The 20,132-nt window shown below is 39.8% G+C and overlaps 1 protein-coding gene across 2 annotated transcripts in view; it reads left to right on the top strand.

Annotated features, from left to right (window-relative positions):
• Positions 1-19,303, top strand: part of LOC124640943 (diacylglycerol kinase eta) — a 178,209-nt gene extending 158,906 nt beyond the window's left edge. The window contains exons 7-22 of one of the 2 annotated variants that reach the window (XM_047178924.1): positions 5,217-5,422; positions 6,369-6,565; positions 6,974-7,119; positions 8,275-8,386; positions 8,705-8,880; positions 9,039-9,126; positions 9,344-9,451; positions 10,400-10,596; positions 10,678-12,108; positions 12,671-13,078; positions 13,308-13,482; positions 15,773-16,002; positions 16,360-16,507; positions 16,835-16,990; positions 18,082-18,213; positions 18,824-19,303. In XM_047178924.1, the coding sequence (XP_047034880.1) occupies positions 5,217-5,422; positions 6,369-6,565; positions 6,974-7,119; positions 8,275-8,386; positions 8,705-8,880; positions 9,039-9,126; positions 9,344-9,451; positions 10,400-10,596; positions 10,678-12,108; positions 12,671-13,078; positions 13,308-13,482; positions 15,773-16,002; positions 16,360-16,507; positions 16,835-16,990; positions 18,082-18,213; positions 18,824-19,102 (4,189 nt within the window). In that variant the 3' untranslated portion in view covers positions 19,103-19,303. Of the gene's footprint in view, positions 1-5,216; positions 5,423-6,368; positions 6,566-6,973; positions 7,120-8,274; positions 8,387-8,704; positions 8,881-9,038; positions 9,127-9,343; positions 9,452-10,399; positions 10,597-10,677; positions 12,109-12,670; positions 13,079-13,307; positions 13,483-15,772; positions 16,018-16,359; positions 16,508-16,834; positions 16,991-18,081; positions 18,214-18,823 lie in introns of both variants that reach the window. The other variant, XM_047178916.1, reaches the window with a different exon arrangement.
• Positions 19,304-20,132: the final 829 nt, after the last annotated feature.

The following is a 20,132-nucleotide window of genomic DNA, read 5'->3' as shown; positions in this document are numbered from 1 at the left end:
AATGACGCTAATGAAGCAGCTGACATGTTAACAACTTTATTGACTCAAATTATTGACAAGAACACCCGAATCTCCAAAGTCTCTCGTAAGAACCGTAACATCAAGCCCTGGATCTCGCCGGGCTTACTTCGTTGCATAAGAAACAGGGATAAAATGCATCTCACTCTAAAAACGCATCCGGATAACCCTATACTTAAAGTAACGTATTCTCGCTATCGCAATTTCTGTAATTCTTTGCTCCGGAAGCTGAAAATACGCTATGAGAAAACTGAATTTATGAAAAGAAAAAACAACTCCAAAGCTACATGGGATCTAATTAAAACTCTAACGTACTCGAAATCTTCATCACCTCCGCTGAAAGAATTGCAGCAACTCGAACCTGACAAACTAGCATCAGCAAACAGAGTCAACCATTACTTTGTAAATGTTGGCAAAGACCTAGCTACAAATATACAACAGGTTGCGAATATACCAGTTTACCCGTCAAGTTTAGTTTCGACTTGTGACTCAATGTGTATCCTGGAAACCGATGACCTCGAAGTAGAACGATTAATAGTCAACTTGAAATCAAGTTCTGCGGCTGGGATTGACGGAATTTCTGGTCATATATTGAAGTCAACTCGCAATATTCTAATCCCCTATATCACTCATATTTGCAACCTAGCGATAACTACTGCTGTCTTCCCAGACTGTTTCAAAATAGCTCTAGTACATCCTATTCATAAGGGTGGGGATAGAGGCAGTGTCAAAAACTATAGACCTATATCCATTCTACCAACCATTTCGAAGATTCTGGAGAAGATACTAAACAATCGTTTGCTTAAATTTCTAAATGCACATCATCTACTCTCCGTAAACCAATATGGCTTCAGAGCTGGAGTTTCAACAGAGGATGCGGTTATTGCACTTTCTGAAAAAGTTACTCAACTCATGGATAATAAGCAGCGGTGCATGGGCTTATTTCTAGACATTTCGAAAGCTTTTGACACTGTCTCTGCGCCCATACTTCTGTCGAAACTGGAACGCATGGGAATTCGCGGTCTTGCACTTGACATCTTCTCAAGTTACCTGGAAAATCGTTTCCAACATGTTAAATTAGACGAGGTAACAAGCGTTAAAACTAGAATAGAATATGGGGTGCCGCAAGGCAGCATTCTAGGTCCAACCCTATTCCTCATCTACATTAACGACCTGTGTTCACTTCCCTTAACTAACTGTTTCATATTTACTTATGCTGATGATACAGCCTTACTTGTTCATGGGAATGATTGGTGTGAAACAGAAAAATATGCTCAGATGGTGCTAAACATTGTCATGAACTGGTTTAATAATAACTTATTGACTTTGAATGCAGAAAAAAGCAAGCTTATTTCTTTCTCCCTAAGTAATAGAACTCAGCCAAGCGTAGTACCTATTGTTAAAGTACATAGTTGCTTTCCAAACTCCAGCTGTACCTGTCCGACTCTGGCCTCTACCTCATGCATAAAATACTTAGGCGTGCAAATTGATAAACACCTGAACTGGTACGGTCACATAAATAATCTCGTTAACCGAACACGCAAGCTCATCTCTATCTTTAAGAAACTCCGTTGCTCAGCTGACACGCAAACACTTATGATGGTTTATTTTGCACTCTGTCAGTCTCTTCTTCTATATTGTTTGCCAGCTTGGGGTGGCACCTGCAAAACACACTTATTGAAATTAGAGAGAGCTCAGCGAGCAGTCCTTAAAGTAATGTTCTGCAAGCCCTACAGATACCCCACTTTCGAACTTTATAGAGAAAGCAAAGTCTTGACAGTGAGAGGACTATACGTGCTGCAGTGTGTACTAAGGAAACATCGGCTGCCGTATAAACAAAGTACTAAACGTCGCGCAGACATCGCTGTTCCACCAGTCAGACATAAAACCACCTTCGCAAAACACCAATTCCCCTACTGCAGCTCTGTCCTGTACAATAAAATTAATAAATTTCTCCATATCCACAGTTTGAATTATCACAAATGTAAAACCATAGTTAAAGAATGGTTACTTGAGAAGTCATATGATGAGACCGAAAATCTTCTATTCCCACAATCTTAAAGCAGGCCTCCTCTTATTTCGAGTATCTAGAAACCCGGACATTCGTACACACTGCTCACTTTCACGCATCTACCACTACCACACTCACCAACACACACCTCGTCATACACACTCAGTACTTTCACATTACTTACTCATACACTACACTTAAACATCTACCACGAAACTTACTCTCACTCAATCACACACACTACATTTATTATCATTTATTACTTTCTACTTACCTACATTAAATTGATATAAATAATTTTTGTTTTGTTATGTTCAATGAGTTACCGGTGAAAACAGTTTTTGTATAACTTTTTAACTCCAATGCTTACATTGTGGAATCACTGGTACCCAAGTCACAGGCTATAAACCTAGTTTGGGAACCAGGAGATAATACCTTTGAACATTTTTGTTGTACCATATTACTGCACTTGTAACGTATGTAATCTTTTTTTTTACTGGAAATAAACATTATTACATTATTATATGAATGTGTGACACGGCTTACAAACCCATTGTCATCAGTAGACTCCAACCTGAATAGGTCGCCCAAAAAATAAATATATTTATTTGCCTATTCCAATATTAACCAACTCAACATGATATAAATATCTACTCCTTTTATACACGTAATTACATACTAAGATGTTCTTGTTGAACCTCTCAAGCTGAGGGTGCTAGCACCTGGGCCTAATGACGTCACACTTAGCGCGCCATTTTGAAACATTGTGGTATGAAAAGGGTGAAGGGAAAAATGTTTTTGAGTGATAAATATCCAAAAAGCTCAGATTGATAAATTATTGCGATTTAAGTAAAATTCGAGTGAATGCAATAGTGTATTTTTTAATGTGTTCTACTGTATGTGGTTTGCATATTAGTATGCCATTTGCAAATCCATAATAAAACATTTTATTTCTATATTTTATTATTTCTTTTTTTGTCCATGTTAACGCTAGTCAATTCTTGTAGACTATTCCACGAGGCCACCGTTATATCAGATGAACCTTCGCTCCACGTGAAACAAATTGTACCTACTCAGGAGCATCTGGTTAGACTGGAAACCGACCCCAACATAGTTGGAAAAAAAAGCTAGACTAAGTAACAATTTAGTAGCAGACTATTTCTATAACAGACAGACTCTGATCACTCAACAATTTAGCCTTACAAGACTTTATCAAGCAGAACTATTTACGGTCAATAGACCGAATGATTTCAACGTTAGGCAAGTTCTGATGTGGCCAAACAAGAGGAAATGGGACCGATGTAATAAATGTTACTTGTGTATGATCTAGTTAAACTTCTGTATGAGTTGTTAGAAGTTTTGAGTGTGCTGAATCTAGGAATGTCTCTGGAACTTTTGTCTGAAAATAGACTAGATATTTATTGGCTATAAATACTAACTGGAGAGCTTATAACAGAATTACCTACAGTTTTGTTAAGATAGCTCATCAAGCTACTACGATCTGTATTTGTGTCTTTATCCCAAAAGTACAAGGTTTGGGAAAATTAAACTATTTTCTTTTTTTTGTCAGTATGTGAAAATATGTATTGCATATTACTGTTAGGTACATTTGTTTTTTTTACATTTCAAAACTTTTATTGGATAGTTTATTTTTGTAACAATTACGATTTGATTGGTATTGAATGACTTAAGTACTCGATTTCAATTTGAAAACTGAACACTGTACAACATTTTTAAGATATTGTTATCCTTTTATGTTCAAAAGGTTTTAAAACGTTACAGTATTTGCTTCTATGTACAAATATGATAGTGCACAATATTCCTATGCTTGTAGATACACTTTATCGAGTTCGTTGAATCGAAATTGAATTGATGTATCGATAGGAGCACTAGATAGAATCGAGAATCGAGTTTGATCTAACACGTTTTCCCTAGTTGGCTGTCACTGAATTTCAAATAGTTTTAGGTATATGTAGTTGCAACGTATAAATAATGCATAAGTCTATTTATTTTATTTTCAAAAGAATTTTTTTTTCACGTACCTACCTAATCTATTTACGAAATTACATATTTATTTTATTTTATTTGTTCTACAAATATGATTGGCAAAGAAATAACAATAGCGAACTCCTAAACTATCATTACCTAAATCCATTTTCTGTTTTGTTTATGGACATTGAATATTAACCCTTTAAATTAAATCTACTCAATATTCGTATAGTTTAAGTAACAAAATTACCTGCAATAATGATGCTTATTAATGTAAGTAATAATGGCTACACATGGACACTCGATCACCACCTATGGAACAACTTTTCCACACTGTAAACAATAACGCTCGGATATTTCCTTTACATTTTGTTAGTCAACTGTCACAATTGAATTTTATCTAGCCACATGTGTCAAGGTTTCTTAACACAAAACCCGGCAGTTGGTGTAATTGGCTTGTGCTATTTGAATAAAACGTCACAATGAGTGACTAAACCTTACCGTTCCGAGAACCGGGGTCGGTTCGCTATAGTTCGAAAGATTTGAATAACCTTGACCATAGAGAAGTGAGCTATAAGAGGGGTCGTGATCTGTCCCTTACGAATGATTTCTTATGAAATGAAAAAGCGGTATTGAAATGAAGGACTATATTTGGTATTGAACGGTAAGATTTTACTAAAACGAATAAGAACTAGGTAGGAAATAGGTACCTAAGCATATTTTATCTTAAGTTTGAAGATATATTTAAATACAAACACTTTCTCACACATTTACTAGTTGGCCATTTAGCAATAAAGTCTCAGCAATAGGTTGGAAGCGGAAGAAACAAATCTACAGTTTTAGAAATTAATCAAATTATTCTTATTAACTAATGAATTTTTCAAACTAAATAATATATGGTTCATATTATTAGAGGGGTATATTGTCTTGAAAGCTCATATCGATAAAAACTTTTAACATCCAAAGTACTTAAAATTGGTGAGTACCTAGTATCTTACTACGAAATGTTGCGCTTAAAAAGACCTTTCAAATGATATACGACTCATTAATAGAGGGAAAGTTATAGACTATAGACCAACATCCCATTCTCCTTTTATAATTATGTAAAATACAGTGACAGGTACAAAATTAGAGAACGTTTTTTCTATATTCGCTTACCCTTTTCAAACTTTTATTATAGATATTTGTTTGTCCCCAGATTACAAGACTTCAGATGCGTTTGGTGTCGGCGCTGCGTGCACGCCGCGTGCAAGCCGACGTGGCGCGCGTCGTGCTCGCTGGGCCCCGCGCGTGCGTCCGTCGTGCCTCCCACGCGCCTGCACTCTGTGGGGCCCGACGACGCCTGGGTCCCAGACAGGCCGCCCAATGCTAGTCCTCTTATTGTGTTCGTTAATTCTAGATCAGGTGAGGAAATTATGTTGTTTGGATGTTTTATCTCATGAAAGCGAGTGAGCCTTATCTACTTGAATGTGTAAAAAACTACTTAGGTATACTTAACAAAATGTTTGTAGTTAGAAATGATGTGTTAATATTGAAGTTATAGATGCACACCACCACATACAATTTATTTACATGTATCAGATCATGATACTCGAATCTTGATAATAAAAAAATTGCACATTCGTTCAAAAGAATTGCAGATGAAAATAAATAAATATAAATATGCTCTCTGCTTGAAAAACTGGATCGCAATAAAACTGATTACGACTCTAATATGAGTTTATTATTTTTTCTGAGAAAGAGTTAAACGGTACCTTTATTATTCTTGTTGAAACAAAATGTATGGGTAATATAATCAATAGGGTTAACCCCTAAAAATGCAGATAGATTTTCAACCCCTAAAACGAGCGAATGTTCTCGATTCGGCTGTTTTTTTGTTATTTTATGTAAAACGATATTTTTTCTGGTCGTGAACCAGTTTTAATTATCCTTATTTAAAAGATAACCTTTCGTCAATTTGTTTAGCATAAATTGAGGAACATTTTTTATTTTTTTGGGAAAACGTTAAATTTTCCTGTGATCTGACAGGGCTAGTCACTAATGAAGATGCGAAAATGTTGAAAATATAAAAATGAATTGAAATTTTCCAAAACATTTCTTCGTTTCAAGGCGAAATATGAAGACGTACTTACTGATGATGATTTTACATCTTTATCTGGCATTTTTGATGGTAGGCCTTTAAGTAACAGTGTAGATAGTATCCTACTAATAATACGGATATTAACGCGAAAGTTTTTTTGTATACTTAGATGCTTATTCGTCTTTTACTACTTCATGTATTTTGTAGAAACTGGGCCGTTGGCGGAAGCTTGTCTGAAATAATCTGACGATGTTTATTCCTTTTGCCCAGGTGATAACCAAGGCGTGAAATTCCTCCGTCGCTTCAAGCAGCTTCTGAATCCGGCTCAAGTGTTCGAGCTGAGCGGGGCGGGTCCTCGCTTAGGGCTCCGGCTGTTCAGGCACTTCGCCCCCCTCAGGGTGTTGGTGTGTTCAGGGGATGGCTCCGTTGGCTGGGTGCTCCAGGAAGTTGATAAGTTGGATATGCACGTGAGTTTTGGAATTTTCTTAGAAAGAATAATGGTTTGGAAATTGTCATCGAAAGTTTGGAATAATTGGAGCTGCTCGAGTGTGTTAATTTAATATTAAATTATGGAGATTCAAAAGGTATCAGCTTTTTCTACGTTTGTTTTTCTTTTTTACACGACTATAACTCCTTTTATTTCAAACAGAAAAGCCAATAATATAACGACTGTGCTATTAAATAATATAATTTTCAAAATTAGTACGTTTTTTGAAGTACGCTTTTAAAATTTCTAATATTTTGGCCATAAACTCACAAACAGGCCTTACAAATAGGTCTTTATATCCTTATCACAAAAACTGAAATGTTTTAAAGAGCCTCTTATATGAACCTCATTACCTACTCCTCGCCTCTTACCTACAAACTCCTTCCAGCGTCAAGTGCAGACTGCAGTACTGCCCCTGGGGACTGGCAACGACCTGGCTCGTGTCCTCGGCTGGGGAGCCTCCTGCGATGACGCAGCCAACCTGCAGGTGCTCATCGAGCGATACGAGCGAGCGAGCACTAAGATGCTGGACAGGTACTTATAAATCTTTTTAAATAATTACAAGCTACCCGCACTGGCGTCGCACGGGATATAGTTATCGGCACGGATAATGAGCTCTCGGCGGAAGAGTGGGGATCGCTTTGCGCACTGTACACTTATGGCAATAAACCAATAAATCACTTCTGCGCAGGTGAAGATCAGGGCTTAATATCCTTGCCGATGATTCTAACAGTATTTCCCCACTAATTAATCACTCTATGTATTAAAAAAACCGCATGAAAATCGATTGCGTGGTTTTGAAGCTTTAAGCGTACAACGGGACAGAAAAAGCGACTTTGTTTTATACTATGTAGTGATATGTAGTTTTATGGGAGTCTTACGTCCCATGAGAAATAACGCATGGTCGCACATTTTGTGGTATGGATCAAGATCGGGTTTTATACAAAAATAAATCACATCTCCAGAGCAGGCATTTTCTAGATGGCAGAGAACGTATTCCATATTATAATTTCCTTACTTCCAAGTCAGGATTCTATTAAAATTAAATCAAAAATATTCATGTTAGTACTAAGGAAATATCAAGACCAAAAATTGGATGTCGACGAGCTCTGTAATATTTAATGAGCCAATTTTTGATACATCCTGGAATCTTGCCAAATTGGCTTGAATATTCAGGCTCTATGGAAACTTTCGTAGCCATATGCCAATTTAATCAATGTTCTTTCTTTAGGTTTGTTCCGAACTTTTTGACGTTTTTATGTTAAAGTTTTTTCAGAGGCCAAATCCTGTTTTATTAATGTTCAAAAGTACATAGAAGTGGATCATGTAAATGAGGCTTCTGGTTCACGCACTTTTTTTACGGAAAAAAGCTATATTTAATTGGCAAAGTGTGAGCTGCAATGTGGTTCTTTACTAATTAGAATACTTGAAGTCTTTATGACCGTGTCTTCACGTGGCTATATTAAAGAGTGGGCTGCACCATGTAGGTACATATTATAATGATAACCAGTTTCATAATAACCAGCCATCAAATCCGTGTTTAGATAAATGAGCAACACTTTGGCAGCTGATTCTGGTTTTATTAACATTTACAGTTACATAGTGCAACCCAACCTAATTTTTGCAACGAATTATTTTTTCTGTCTTGTAAAATAAATCTAAGCCTAAAATTAATTCTTCTGTGCCCAGGTGGTCAATAATGACGTTTGAGCGCGCGCTGACAGCCCCGCCGCCGCCTCCCGTGCCGCCTGACTTACTGGAGGAGACCACGCTGCTGAGGAACTTGCAGGATATTATGCAGGTAAGATCTTGCAAGTGATCTTCATTGTGGTAACGTAGACGAACAAAAGATGGTTGCTCTTTGGAACCTCTCCAAACGTGAAACTTATTCTGTTTGGATCAAAGTCTTAACTCAATTCAAGAATTTGATAATTATCTTCAATTGATTTGCCAACTAATTCAACAAAAACAACAGCACTGCCGCTAGTTGTATAAACCAAAGCTTTATTTGCATTTTATGTTATCTTTAAGTGCTAACACCACCATATTTTTTGAGGTATAACAACCGTCAACAACCTACTTTTTAATGCACCTTTTTTCTCCCTATTCAACAAAACAGGCAGGTGAAATGAGCTGTGCAGCCAGCACTTCGCTCCGCGCGGGTTGCTCTCGCCTGGCCGCGGTGGGCGAGCGCACAGGCGGCGGAGCGGCGCGAGCGGCGCATCGCTTGCGTCGCGCTGTGTCGCTCTTACTGCACGCTAGGGCCCATCTTGCGCATGACCATGCGAGGTGCAAGTGAGTATTGCTTTCTATAAGAGTAGCTCAAGGTAAAAAAATTAAAAAGACAAAGGATTTCCTCTACGATAGCAAAAATCAAGAGCGATTTTTTTTATTACCCGTAACCTATTGTGCAATTTAGAAGTGGGTTTTATTTAAAACAACGATGTATTCAGGTCGTGGGAGCCAGTGGAGACGACGAGCGACAGTGAACCTGAAGCACAACCAGTTGCCGAGAAAGGCAGCATCGAAAAGACTGAAAAGGTAACTCCCGACGGACTTTCTTGTTTGACCACGTCTTACTAGGGCACAAACAGAGTGGAGGTGGGCGCAGATAAGTAAGGTTCGAAATGAATGTAGATGCTAGTTGCGTTCGCAGTGCGCACGCTGGCGTCTACATACTTTCTGTTTGTGCCCACATCTTGTTAGGTACCTGATCCTCGATAGAGAATGACACATTTAACAATTCTTTTGTCTCCAGGAGCAACTAAACTGGGCAGTGCGCGGATGCGCGCTGGCGGGTCGCGCGGACAGCGTGCGACGCGCGCTGCGCTCGCTACTGCGCACGCTCACGCAGATCTACCCACAGGTACCGAATTTACAACCCGTAAAGAAGATTTTGAACATCCTTGGCAATCGTTACGGATAGTCAGAAGCTATATAGTAAATCTGACACTAGTCTAACCTTGGGGTTGGGTATTAGCCCGGGTAACTTGATTGAGGAGGTCAGATAGGCAGTCGCTCCATGTAAAACACTGGTACTCTGCCGCGTTAGGTTAGACTCGAAGCCGACCCCAGCATAGTTGGGAAAAGGCTCGGGAGATGATGAAAGGGGAAGAAACTGTTTTATTAAAGCAATATTTGTAGATTTACGTTATTAAATTTAAGATAAATAATTAGAATACTCCTACATAATTAGTAAGTTACTTGAACATCTAAAAGTTTTCGGTACGCTACATTACATTACATACAAGTTACGATACGTAAAAACCACCAAAATAACTTGGCTTACATGTTTATATAAAACAAGATAATGTACTAACTTTTGTTCTTATCCTGACACGTCAAATCCCGATACATATCTTCTTATCTTTAAAAGAAAACTCGTACATAGTTCGATTCATGGCTCGGGTCTAAATTGAACCCGATATACATCTCTACCTTCGGAACGATAGAGAAACAAAATAAAGTATCGTGTCTATCCGCTTTTAAAGTTTCTAAACATATAAGGAAATGGATTACACAAATATTTGTTTTAAAGTTACTTGGCCTAGAATCAAACTTTACCTGACCCAGTTTAATAATTTTAGAAATTATTAGATTGAATACAATACTAAGTAGGGTTTAATCGTAGCTACGATTTGGTTCAAAAGAGGTACCGCAGCCCTGGTACACAAACGGCTCCAGAAGGAAGAAAGTTGGGTTTAAGTCTGTTAAATTTTGACACTCCCTTCTACTGCAGGACCAAACCCACAGCCTAAACTAAACCAAAGAAGCTTGATGACCCCTCCATTCATGTAGCCTCATATTTAAACAGGGTGTATCACAAGAAGGAGATTCTTGTGACACATGCGAGGGTGCCAGCACTGGAGGTCCGGCGGTGGAAGGAGCAGAGCTCCCCACTGCCACCAGCGCCCCTGACATGGCGGCGCTGCCTGTGCCCAAGGCTTTCGCTGACAGCCGACGCTCGTCAGCTGCCAGCGCTATTTCTGCTGCTTCCCTGCATCCAGATAAGTAAGGACTTACAGATTTAAATCTTAATCTTAATCCACATAAATGATCCTGTTATGACAACTTTGGTATTTTCATTCGCAGCATTCCAGACGTAGATGAAGATATAGTTAAATTAATAAGTTCGAACCCACCGGAAAACTTCACCTTAGACGTGGATAACAAAGCAGAGCGCAGCAAGACAAGCTCCGCCTCGCCTCAGGACCGGCTCTCGCTGTCAAACCTCTCCTCCTGTGATACTAGCTCCTGCAAGAACCTCCTGAGGCCAGAACTAGAGCGCACATATAATAGTAGTAGTCTTACGATACCTAACCTAGTTGTCTCTGACGATAGCGATAAGAAATCGATATTACAGGGAGATACTTATGAATCGGACCAATTGACTATTATAGACACTGACAAACCGTATACTGATGATGAACACTTCGAAGTGAGTGCGAGAGCGACGCCGGCGAGCGGAGAGTGTACGCCGGACCGGCGGCTCTCGAGCGTAGACCTGGAGATTGAAGCGAGCAGTTCCGAGGGGTCCAACATTAGCGACGACTTTAGTTTAATATCGGAAATTATTGATGCTAAACCAGAAGACCTTGAAGAGGCAGGCGGCATTGGCATCGGGCACATAGACTCTCCTGAAGTATCAGAAACAACTTATGTAAATTCTGAAACCTTACACGGAGAATCTATCATGGACGACATCAGTTCAATGCTTGGTCAAGAAGTCTTATTGGCAATGATGGGTAAAAATGGTGAAAACGAAACGTATACAGATGATACAACTCTTTTCACGTCAGACACTGTATCAGATATCGCAATGGACAGTCGAAACCCAAGTCTCGAGAAAAATAATGAAGCAAAACTGAAATACATGACCAAAATTAAAAAACCGAAGGAACCAGATGCAGAGAAGTTCGGTTTTGAAAACAGAGTATTCTACATCGAAAACGCAACGAAAGTAGAGGAGCAAATTAAGTATTGTAGTCTCGCGCACTTCGAAGAAGGTAACGATATAGCGAGGAAGTCTTTTAAGAAGCAGATGAGGAAAAGTCTAAAGAAACGCGTCGTTGAAGACGTGAGTTTAATACATTTGCTTCCAAAAACTAACGAAGAAACGCTCAGTATGAAAGGAGCTGAGACACCTTTGACTCCTAACTATATGGAACCGCCAAGATTGATTTGTGATGATCAGATCAGTGTTCCAGAATTGGGAGCTTTTCCACAAGTGAGCGTTGTTGTGGAACCTCCGTCGCCATCACATAGTGAGGACAAGAAGAGTTTAAAGACTTGCCCAAGCCGTATGGCATCAGTCCTTAGTGACATCTTTGATCAAGGTACTGATACTCTAAGCGTGAATTCTCCTGAGCCAAGTATAGGCAGTACCAGAGAACGAAGACAGTCAGATAATCCGAGGCTCTTGGGACAAACGGACCCTGAATATGGGAAATTCCTGAGTTGTTCTCCCGCTGCTACTAGGAGGATATCTTGTGGAAGTCTGTTCAAGCCTGGAGAACCAGATAAGTAAGTGATCAATATTTAAATTATGTATTCTAATAAGTTAGTTCAATGGGGAATTTCTTTCCTGTCACGTTTTGTGTCCTAGATAAAAATATATATTCTACATTTAAATAAAACAACGATTGAACCCATATTTTACCGCCACAATACAAAAAGATATGCGCTGGTATTTTTCCGAACGAACTTGAATATTATTAGAGACAGACAAGCGTTATTTTTGTTATGTATTCAACTAGAAAATGTATGTAAAAGCCGCGAGGCTTTTGCCGAAACTTTTAAAAGAGTACAATGTTTTCGTAACATTTCATGTATTTTCTTGAGCTCGCCTCGGGGAACAAGGCATTCATGATTTTTGCATACATTTATGTATTTATTTAGCTTCATTGTCTTCTAACTTAACCAAATATTTTTTGGAGCTTTTGCCGTCGCGTATTGGGAGTCTTGCATATTTGATGATAGCATTTGCATATTCTATTATAATGTGGCCGTAAATAATGTCAGCTATTCCATTTTAAAATTAGATATATATTTTTCCATATTTAGTACCTACTCCATTTATTTCTAGACTATCAACATCAGTATCATCAATATGGGGAGAGGGTGGCGCTTCAGCTAGTCTTGGCACCAAGGAGAGTAATGAAACTACAAAGAAGCTGCCCATCATCAACCCCTTGGTACAGCTGCCAGCCTGGCCCCACGTCACTCAAGGTTTCATCAGCCAATGTCTTCTAGCCAACGCTGATGCCCTATGTGCAGCCGTCAGTCCTCTAATGGACCCTGACGAGACTCTTCTAGAAGGTTTCTATGAAAGAGCTGTAATGAACAACTATTTTGGCATCGGGATTGACGCGAAGATCACTTTGGACTTCCATAATAAGAGGGAGGAACATCCAGAGAAGTGTCGCTCGAGGGCACGGAATTATATGTGGTATGGAGTGCTGGGGTCTAAGGAGTGGGTGAATAGGACTTATAGGTAAGTTGTTATTAACTTTTTTATCTTGTCAAAATTCATTTGTTGCCAAGTACATATTTCGCGCAACAACAAGTTAGTTGTAGCAGGTTAGTTGGTTTACCTAAAGAAAATCAGTCAAAAGCCATGGAAAAGTTACTTTAAGCAATCAAGTCGGCATCTCGGATTTTTCTATATATTGGCTGACACAAAAATATTGCGTCTCTTTTATTATAACAGAATTATTTTTCAGGCATCTTGGTCAGCGAGTGCAGCTAGAATGTGATGGCCAAAGGATACCTTTACCGGAGCTACAAGGCATAGTTGTGCTGAACATACCTTCATTCATGGGAGGCACCAACTTCTGGGGAGGAACCAGAGCTGATGACATCTTCCTTGCACCTTCTTTTGATGATCGGATACTTGAGGTCAGTGGCAGTCTCAATTTTCTTGTTACATTTTCTCGGTTTCAATTTCAAGACATGTTAATATTAAAATATGACTTATTGATGCAGAACCAATTGTGACTATAATATGTAGTCGGTTTAATGGCGCAAGCCTCATGTATATTTTGAGCAGGTATCTTATGTCGCTTATTTATTTACCTTAAGTACCACCGCAGCGTGTCTATGTGTCATAGAAGCTGCTAATGAAACCGCCATGTCATCTTAAATTACATTTGACATTCCCAATTAGATACTACATTATATGACGTGCTCATAAATTAATTCACGCCGAAGATTCCTCAAAGGAGCTCGGAAAATCCAGTTGAGTCTCTTACGCTTCGTAATCAGCCTGTCTAAACATCGCGTCATATCTGTATTATAAGCGTATATAATATTACCGCATCCAGATATAACATGTCTTAGATAATATCGGAATAAATGTTTTGTCATGTTTAAGGGCTTATGATTTTCATGTGTGTGCAATTTACAAACTTATTAAGGAATATTTTATTACTTTTGTATATTAAGGAATAACAAGTTGTGAACAAGTTATATAGTGCCGGAATTAGGGGTACTGCACTCAACTTGCTCAGGGACTACCTTTCCAATAGAAAACAAAAAGTAAAAATAGGGCTATACACGAGTGATGAAGCAGAAATAACATACGGCGTACCTCAGGGTAGTGTTTTAGGCCCTACCCTATTTTTGCTGTACATTAATGACTTATGCAATATTAAATTAACTAATGCCAGGGTCTTTACATACGCAGATGATACTGCGGTTATGTTTTCTGGTAGTTCTTGGCAAGACGTTAAAATGAATGCAGAGGTAGGGACTGCTTGTATAGACAAATGGCTGAAAACCAATTTACTAACATTAAATACCTCCAAGACCAATTACATATGTTTTAGTGTTAGTTCGCGGACACAGCCTAATGAGGATCTCGACTTGAAGGTTCATACATGTGGAGACATAAACAGATCAAGCTGTAACTGTCCATGCTTAACTAGGGTCACTAAAACCAAATATTTGGGCGTGATGGTTGACCAGCTTCTCTCATGGTACCCTCATCTTGAACAGGTGACTGCCAGAGTTCGAAAGCTTACCTGGATCTTCAGAACACTTAGGCATGTGGTTCCTACTAAGTTGTTGAGGAGTGGTCAGCAGCCTAGAAACCTTCTGAACGAAATCTACTTTGCCCTAGCACAGTCTGTTCTATTGTATTGTATCCCCATTTGGGGTGGGGCAGCCAAAACTAGATTCATGGATTTGGAACGTGCACAACGAGCACTTATAAAGGTCATGTACTTTAAAAATAAAAGATACTCCACTAAATCCTTATACGTCATCAGTAATTTACTCTCAGTCAGGAAACTGTACATAACCCAAACAGTTCTAAAAAAACATAAAACCCTCCCTTAACATGCGAATAAGAAACCTAAAAGGAGAAAAGATAAAATTGCAATAGTTCCCCAATGTCAAACCATATTTAGTAGTAGACAATATTACTATCTCTCAGCTCAGCTATATAACAGGATTAATAAAAAAAATTACATACACAATCACAACTATTATGTCTGTAAAAAAATGATAGTGAACTGGATTAAGTCTCTCTCTTACGAGGATACGGAAGCTCTTCTGGTTTTTCATGAGTAATGTAACCACACGCTATAGCTAGGTATGCAAATCACCATACCACATCACTCTCTACACCATTGCACTCCACACCACACCACTCTTCACACCACATAATACCACACCCCTCTTCACACTACATAACACCACACCACTCTCCACACCACATCACAACACTCCACTCGTCACACCACACATTATCTTATCATATTGAACCACACTACATTTCACACACATACCATACATACAAACCAAAACAAAGTACATCAAGTTTCTTCAAAACACGTATGTACTAATTCTTATTTTATTCTTACTGTTTTTTTTTTATTATTACTATTATTTCTTTTTCACAATACCGAAATGTTCCACAAAGATACAAAGTAACATTAACCTTATCTATGATATGGAAGAACGGAGTCTCCTAACACAGGCATTGTTTGTCTAAAAGGAGGCTCCAAACACAATTCTTGTATATGGATCACTTTGTTATATCTAATAAATATTTTTCATTTTTCATTTTCATAAGCCCAGCAGCAAGTAGAATCAGACCCATGAACATTTCTTTACCACGAATACCTTGAACATACTTCTTCAAAATCAACAGCACAAAGATCAAGGGACCAACTTTTTCTCACAGGTGGTAGCAGTCTTTGGCTCCGCACAAATGGCGGCCTCCCGTCTCATCAACTTACAAAAGCATCGGATAGCCCAATGTCGTGCAGTTCAGATCAACATTCTTGGCGAAGAGTGCGTGCCAGTCCAAGTCGATGGCGAGGCCTGGCTCCAACCGCCAGGGTGTGTCAGGATCATACATAAGAACAGAGCACAGATGCTCTGCCGGTCCAGAGCGCTTGAAACTAGTCTTAGGTTAGTGAAGTTTAGGTTAGTGTTGACCGTTTATATTTTTGATATAAAGTAGTTGAAGGTAGTGAGTATTTTTCAAACATTAGTAATTTTCAATTGCAAGCTTTATTGGTTAATTACCTACACGCACATCAAGCTGCTCCAGTCTATTTATTCTCCCAATCAATATTGAACCTTATGCTTCAGAGATAAAATTGAAAATCAATTTGACAGATTGCATTAGCTTTACGTGCTGGCGTCTGAACATATTGGCTTCGCATTTTGTTGTTGAATATGTAACGCTCTAAATTCAATATGATTGTTGTTTGAAGCATACTCATTTGAAGTTCTGAAGACGTTACTAACTAACAATGTGTATAGAACATGGGACGAGAAGCAGCAACTGAAAGCGCATGCGTTGGCCGGGTCCGGTACGGGCGGCCCCAGCAGTCCGCGAGTGGCGCTGTCGCCTACGGAGAGCGCTCAACTGCTGGCTTTGTTGGACGATGTCAATACGCTTGTTAAACATGTAAGTAGATGAAGAACGGAATAAAAAATAAGTGAACATTCCTACAGCACGAGAGTTTCGTTTAATCAGTATTTGTTCGGTGATGTGGATCAAAGGACCACAAAGCTACACTTCGCGCCAAATACCAAACTTAGCACGAGAAGCTTTACCTACTTCTCCGAAGGAGGCCACTATTGATTTTCCATAGTCAGAAAAATTATAATCATAACAATACTGCGCATATGTGAAGCATCAAATGGCTAACTTCATAATTGCAAACGGTAAAATAGTTTAAAAAATAACTTTTCTTAAATTGTTTTATCTGTAATCCAATCACTGTTTACCCAGGTAAAACTATCATGCATAAGCGAAACGTCAGCGTGCGGCGGGGTATCACACGGCGTGGCTCTAGCGCGCCGCGTGTCTGCGCACGCAGACGCGCTGCAAGACGCAGACGGCAAGCTGCTGCCTGCTCCTCAATTACGGAGACTGCTGGCTACACTGGTAATTATATCTACCTAGCCTTGTATAAGCGTCAGCGTGCGGTGGCTAGTCGCACGGCGTGGCTCTAGCGCGGCGCGTGTCTGCGCACGCTGATGCGCTGCAAGACGCAGACGGCAAGCTGCTGCCTGCTCCTCAACTACGGAGGCTGCTGGCTACACTGGTAATTACATCTACCTAGCCTTGTATAACCGTCAGCGTGGAGCGGCGTGTCGCACGGCGTGGCTCTCGCGCGCCGCGTGTCTGCGCACGCTGACACGCTGCAAGACGCAGACGGCAAGCTGCTGCCTGCTCCTCAACTACGGAGACTGCTGGCTACACTGGTAATTATATCTACCTAGCCTTGTATAAGCGTCAGCGTGCGGTGGCTAGTCGCACGGCGTGGCTCTAGCGCGGCGCGTGTCTGCGCACGCTGATGCGCTGCAAGACGCAGACGGCAAGCTGCTGCCTGCTCCTCAACTACGGAGGCCGCTGGCTACACTGGTAATTACATCTACCTAGCCTTGTATAACCGTCAGCGTAGGGCGGCGTGTCGCACGGCGTGGCTCTCGCGCGCCGCATGTCTGCGCACGCTGACACGCTGCAAGACGCAGACGGCAAGCTGCTGCCTGCTCCTCAACTACGGAGGCTGCTAGCTACACTGGTACATAATATAAATGTGTTATTAGTGGTTTTTCGAGATGAGTCGTAATGTCCATCGTTATCTGCCTAGCCTTTGCCCAAACTATATTGGGTTCTACCGATCTAACAGATGCAGCTGCGTCTACCTACCTGATCTCCTACATCCAGCTACCCGGCCAACCCTTTGGTAAGTTCGGTTGTCAGACTTTCTGACGTCGAGCTACTCGTTAAGGCTGCCAAACATGTTTCAATAACGCGGCCGAGATTCAAAAAATCGTGCCTTCTAAACCACAGAGGAACTCGTCCAGATAAGATGGCTAATCATGATGGGTATACTTACAGCTGCCTACGTCTACCTTGGCCACTATAAAAACTGTCCTGTGTGTGTTTAGCGCAGGCACAAAGGCAAGACAAAATATCGGGAAGATAATTCATCTTATAGTACTATTTCTAAATAATGAATACCTGTGCAGGTGGAAAGCTGTCACGAGCTCGTAGAAAGTGGAGGTATAACGGGAGCGGGCGCAGGCGCAGCCGCGTCACTGCGCGCGCACCTCGCTCGCGCCACGCTACATGACGGATACGCATTCTTGCATACAGACGAGGTAAATACATTGCTTTTGCATGAAATATAGAATATAAACTATTAAAGAACTAAGAAATAGCTTTATTAAGACTGGAAAACACTATCATATGGCACGTCTTGGTGGCCAATGAAATAAACTTTTTTATCCCTAAGAACCATTTATTTAATCATTTTTCAGGTTCATTGGCTTTCGAAAGAACTTATTTAGTATCATTTTAACATAAAGAAATTGGCATTAAATTATTTATTTTGCTATAAAAATTGTTATTTTGCCGTATTAACTAACGGTGCTTTATTTCACGCCCATATCCCTAGTGTTCGCCCGTTAGAATCCCTAAGCCGTATCGTAGACTATCATTAGATGGAATCCGACTGTACTCGTATTTTTAGTTCGTAAATATACGCGTTATTGGGCAAAAATCAAGGCTATAAGAATTCATGAATACAGAGCCCAAATAAAATTTCTTTAATTCATTATCAACTGTTCTATAATCCAACTATAAAAATATCCCTAGATCTCATAGGACAACGCATGCCAACCAAAATCTATAACCAACACAGAACCTCGCACTTACACTTCGTAACTGTAACCCCAGTCATTTCATTAGTCCCTTTCACCTGGTCCTTAGGTCCAAAAGAAGGGCAGTCGCTGGCTGAGGGGACGGCGAAGCGTTTCCGAAGGACCCACGCCTAGTTACACAGCCGCGCAGGTCCGATGCTGGGGCGTCAAGGAAGTTCAGAGCTGGCTGGAGTCGCTCCAACTGAGCGAGTATGCTGACGCCTTCGCGAAGCATGACGTCACGGGAAGGGAGCTCCTGTCTCTAGCCAGGAGGGATCTCAAAGATCTTGGAGTCACGAAGGTAGGCCACGTCAAGAGAATTCTCCAGGCCGTCAAGGAACTCCAGTGACGACGGCGAGGCCGCTCCGAAGGGGATGGCCTTGCTTAACTGACAAATTGAATCTGATTTTTCTTCCATATAAAAACTTTTTTTTAATCTAGTTATAGATTCTTATTCTAAATAGCTCTATGAGAAATATATGTTATGGACCAAGTGATAAATTGGGCAGTATACATAATGCCCGGTCATTATGAATAATGCCCAATATGAGAGTGCAATTTGATAATAATTATTCAAATAATCAAATTGACCGGGCACTATACATATTGCCCGTGACCTTTTGGGCAAAGTAATACAAACATATTTAATTTCATTTTTGTTATTGTTATTGACATTTGACTTAAAATAAACTAAATATTAAACCACTTAAATAATCAGCCTCATGATTTGGATTAATTATGACGGACTTCTGCCTTAAAAATCCACTAGTTTTTGCATTTAAAAGTTAAGGAAAGTCATATTAAAATTATAAAATAAGAAATAATTAAATTTAAAACAAAAAATTTACAACATATCTTTGTTTTATACGAATGACTTATTATTATAAAACAAAATAAACTAAAGTTTAAGCGATCAGACTCATTATTTGGCATAATTAGCACATAGAAATATAATTAAAATAGAGTGCTATTTAAATAGGCTTCTTTTTAATATCATTACTCGCCCCCAAAAATTTATGTTGCCTTCTAAATTACTAAGTCAGCCACAATTAAATTTGTAGCATGCTAAACTAAAGTAAACTTCTGAAAAACTATTAAATGACATCATAAAATATATTTATTTAGCTTCAATTTTTTTCACTCAGTACGTTTAAAATATAACACATCCCATATCAATTGACAGAGCATGGAAGTAAGCATGCAACATGCAGCAAGCATGGCTTCTGTCACAGCTACGGCGCTGCGGGGCTCCGGCGGTCCCATGCGAGCTTATCGTCGCAGATGGTTTTCACACTCACCACCGCAGCTTCGGCTTGCTGACCGGCTCTGCCGGCCAGCCTCAGCCGCGGCGGCGAGCGCTTCAACTACCTGCGCCTCAG

Source organism: Helicoverpa zea, chromosome 2 (genome assembly GCF_022581195.2).
Source record: "Helicoverpa zea isolate HzStark_Cry1AcR chromosome 2, ilHelZeax1.1, whole genome shotgun sequence".
In the NCBI taxonomy this organism is placed as follows: domain Eukaryota; kingdom Metazoa; phylum Arthropoda; class Insecta; order Lepidoptera; family Noctuidae; genus Helicoverpa; species Helicoverpa zea.
The sequence above is the reverse complement of the archived record's forward strand: the minus strand, read 5'-3'. Positions and strand labels throughout refer to the sequence as shown.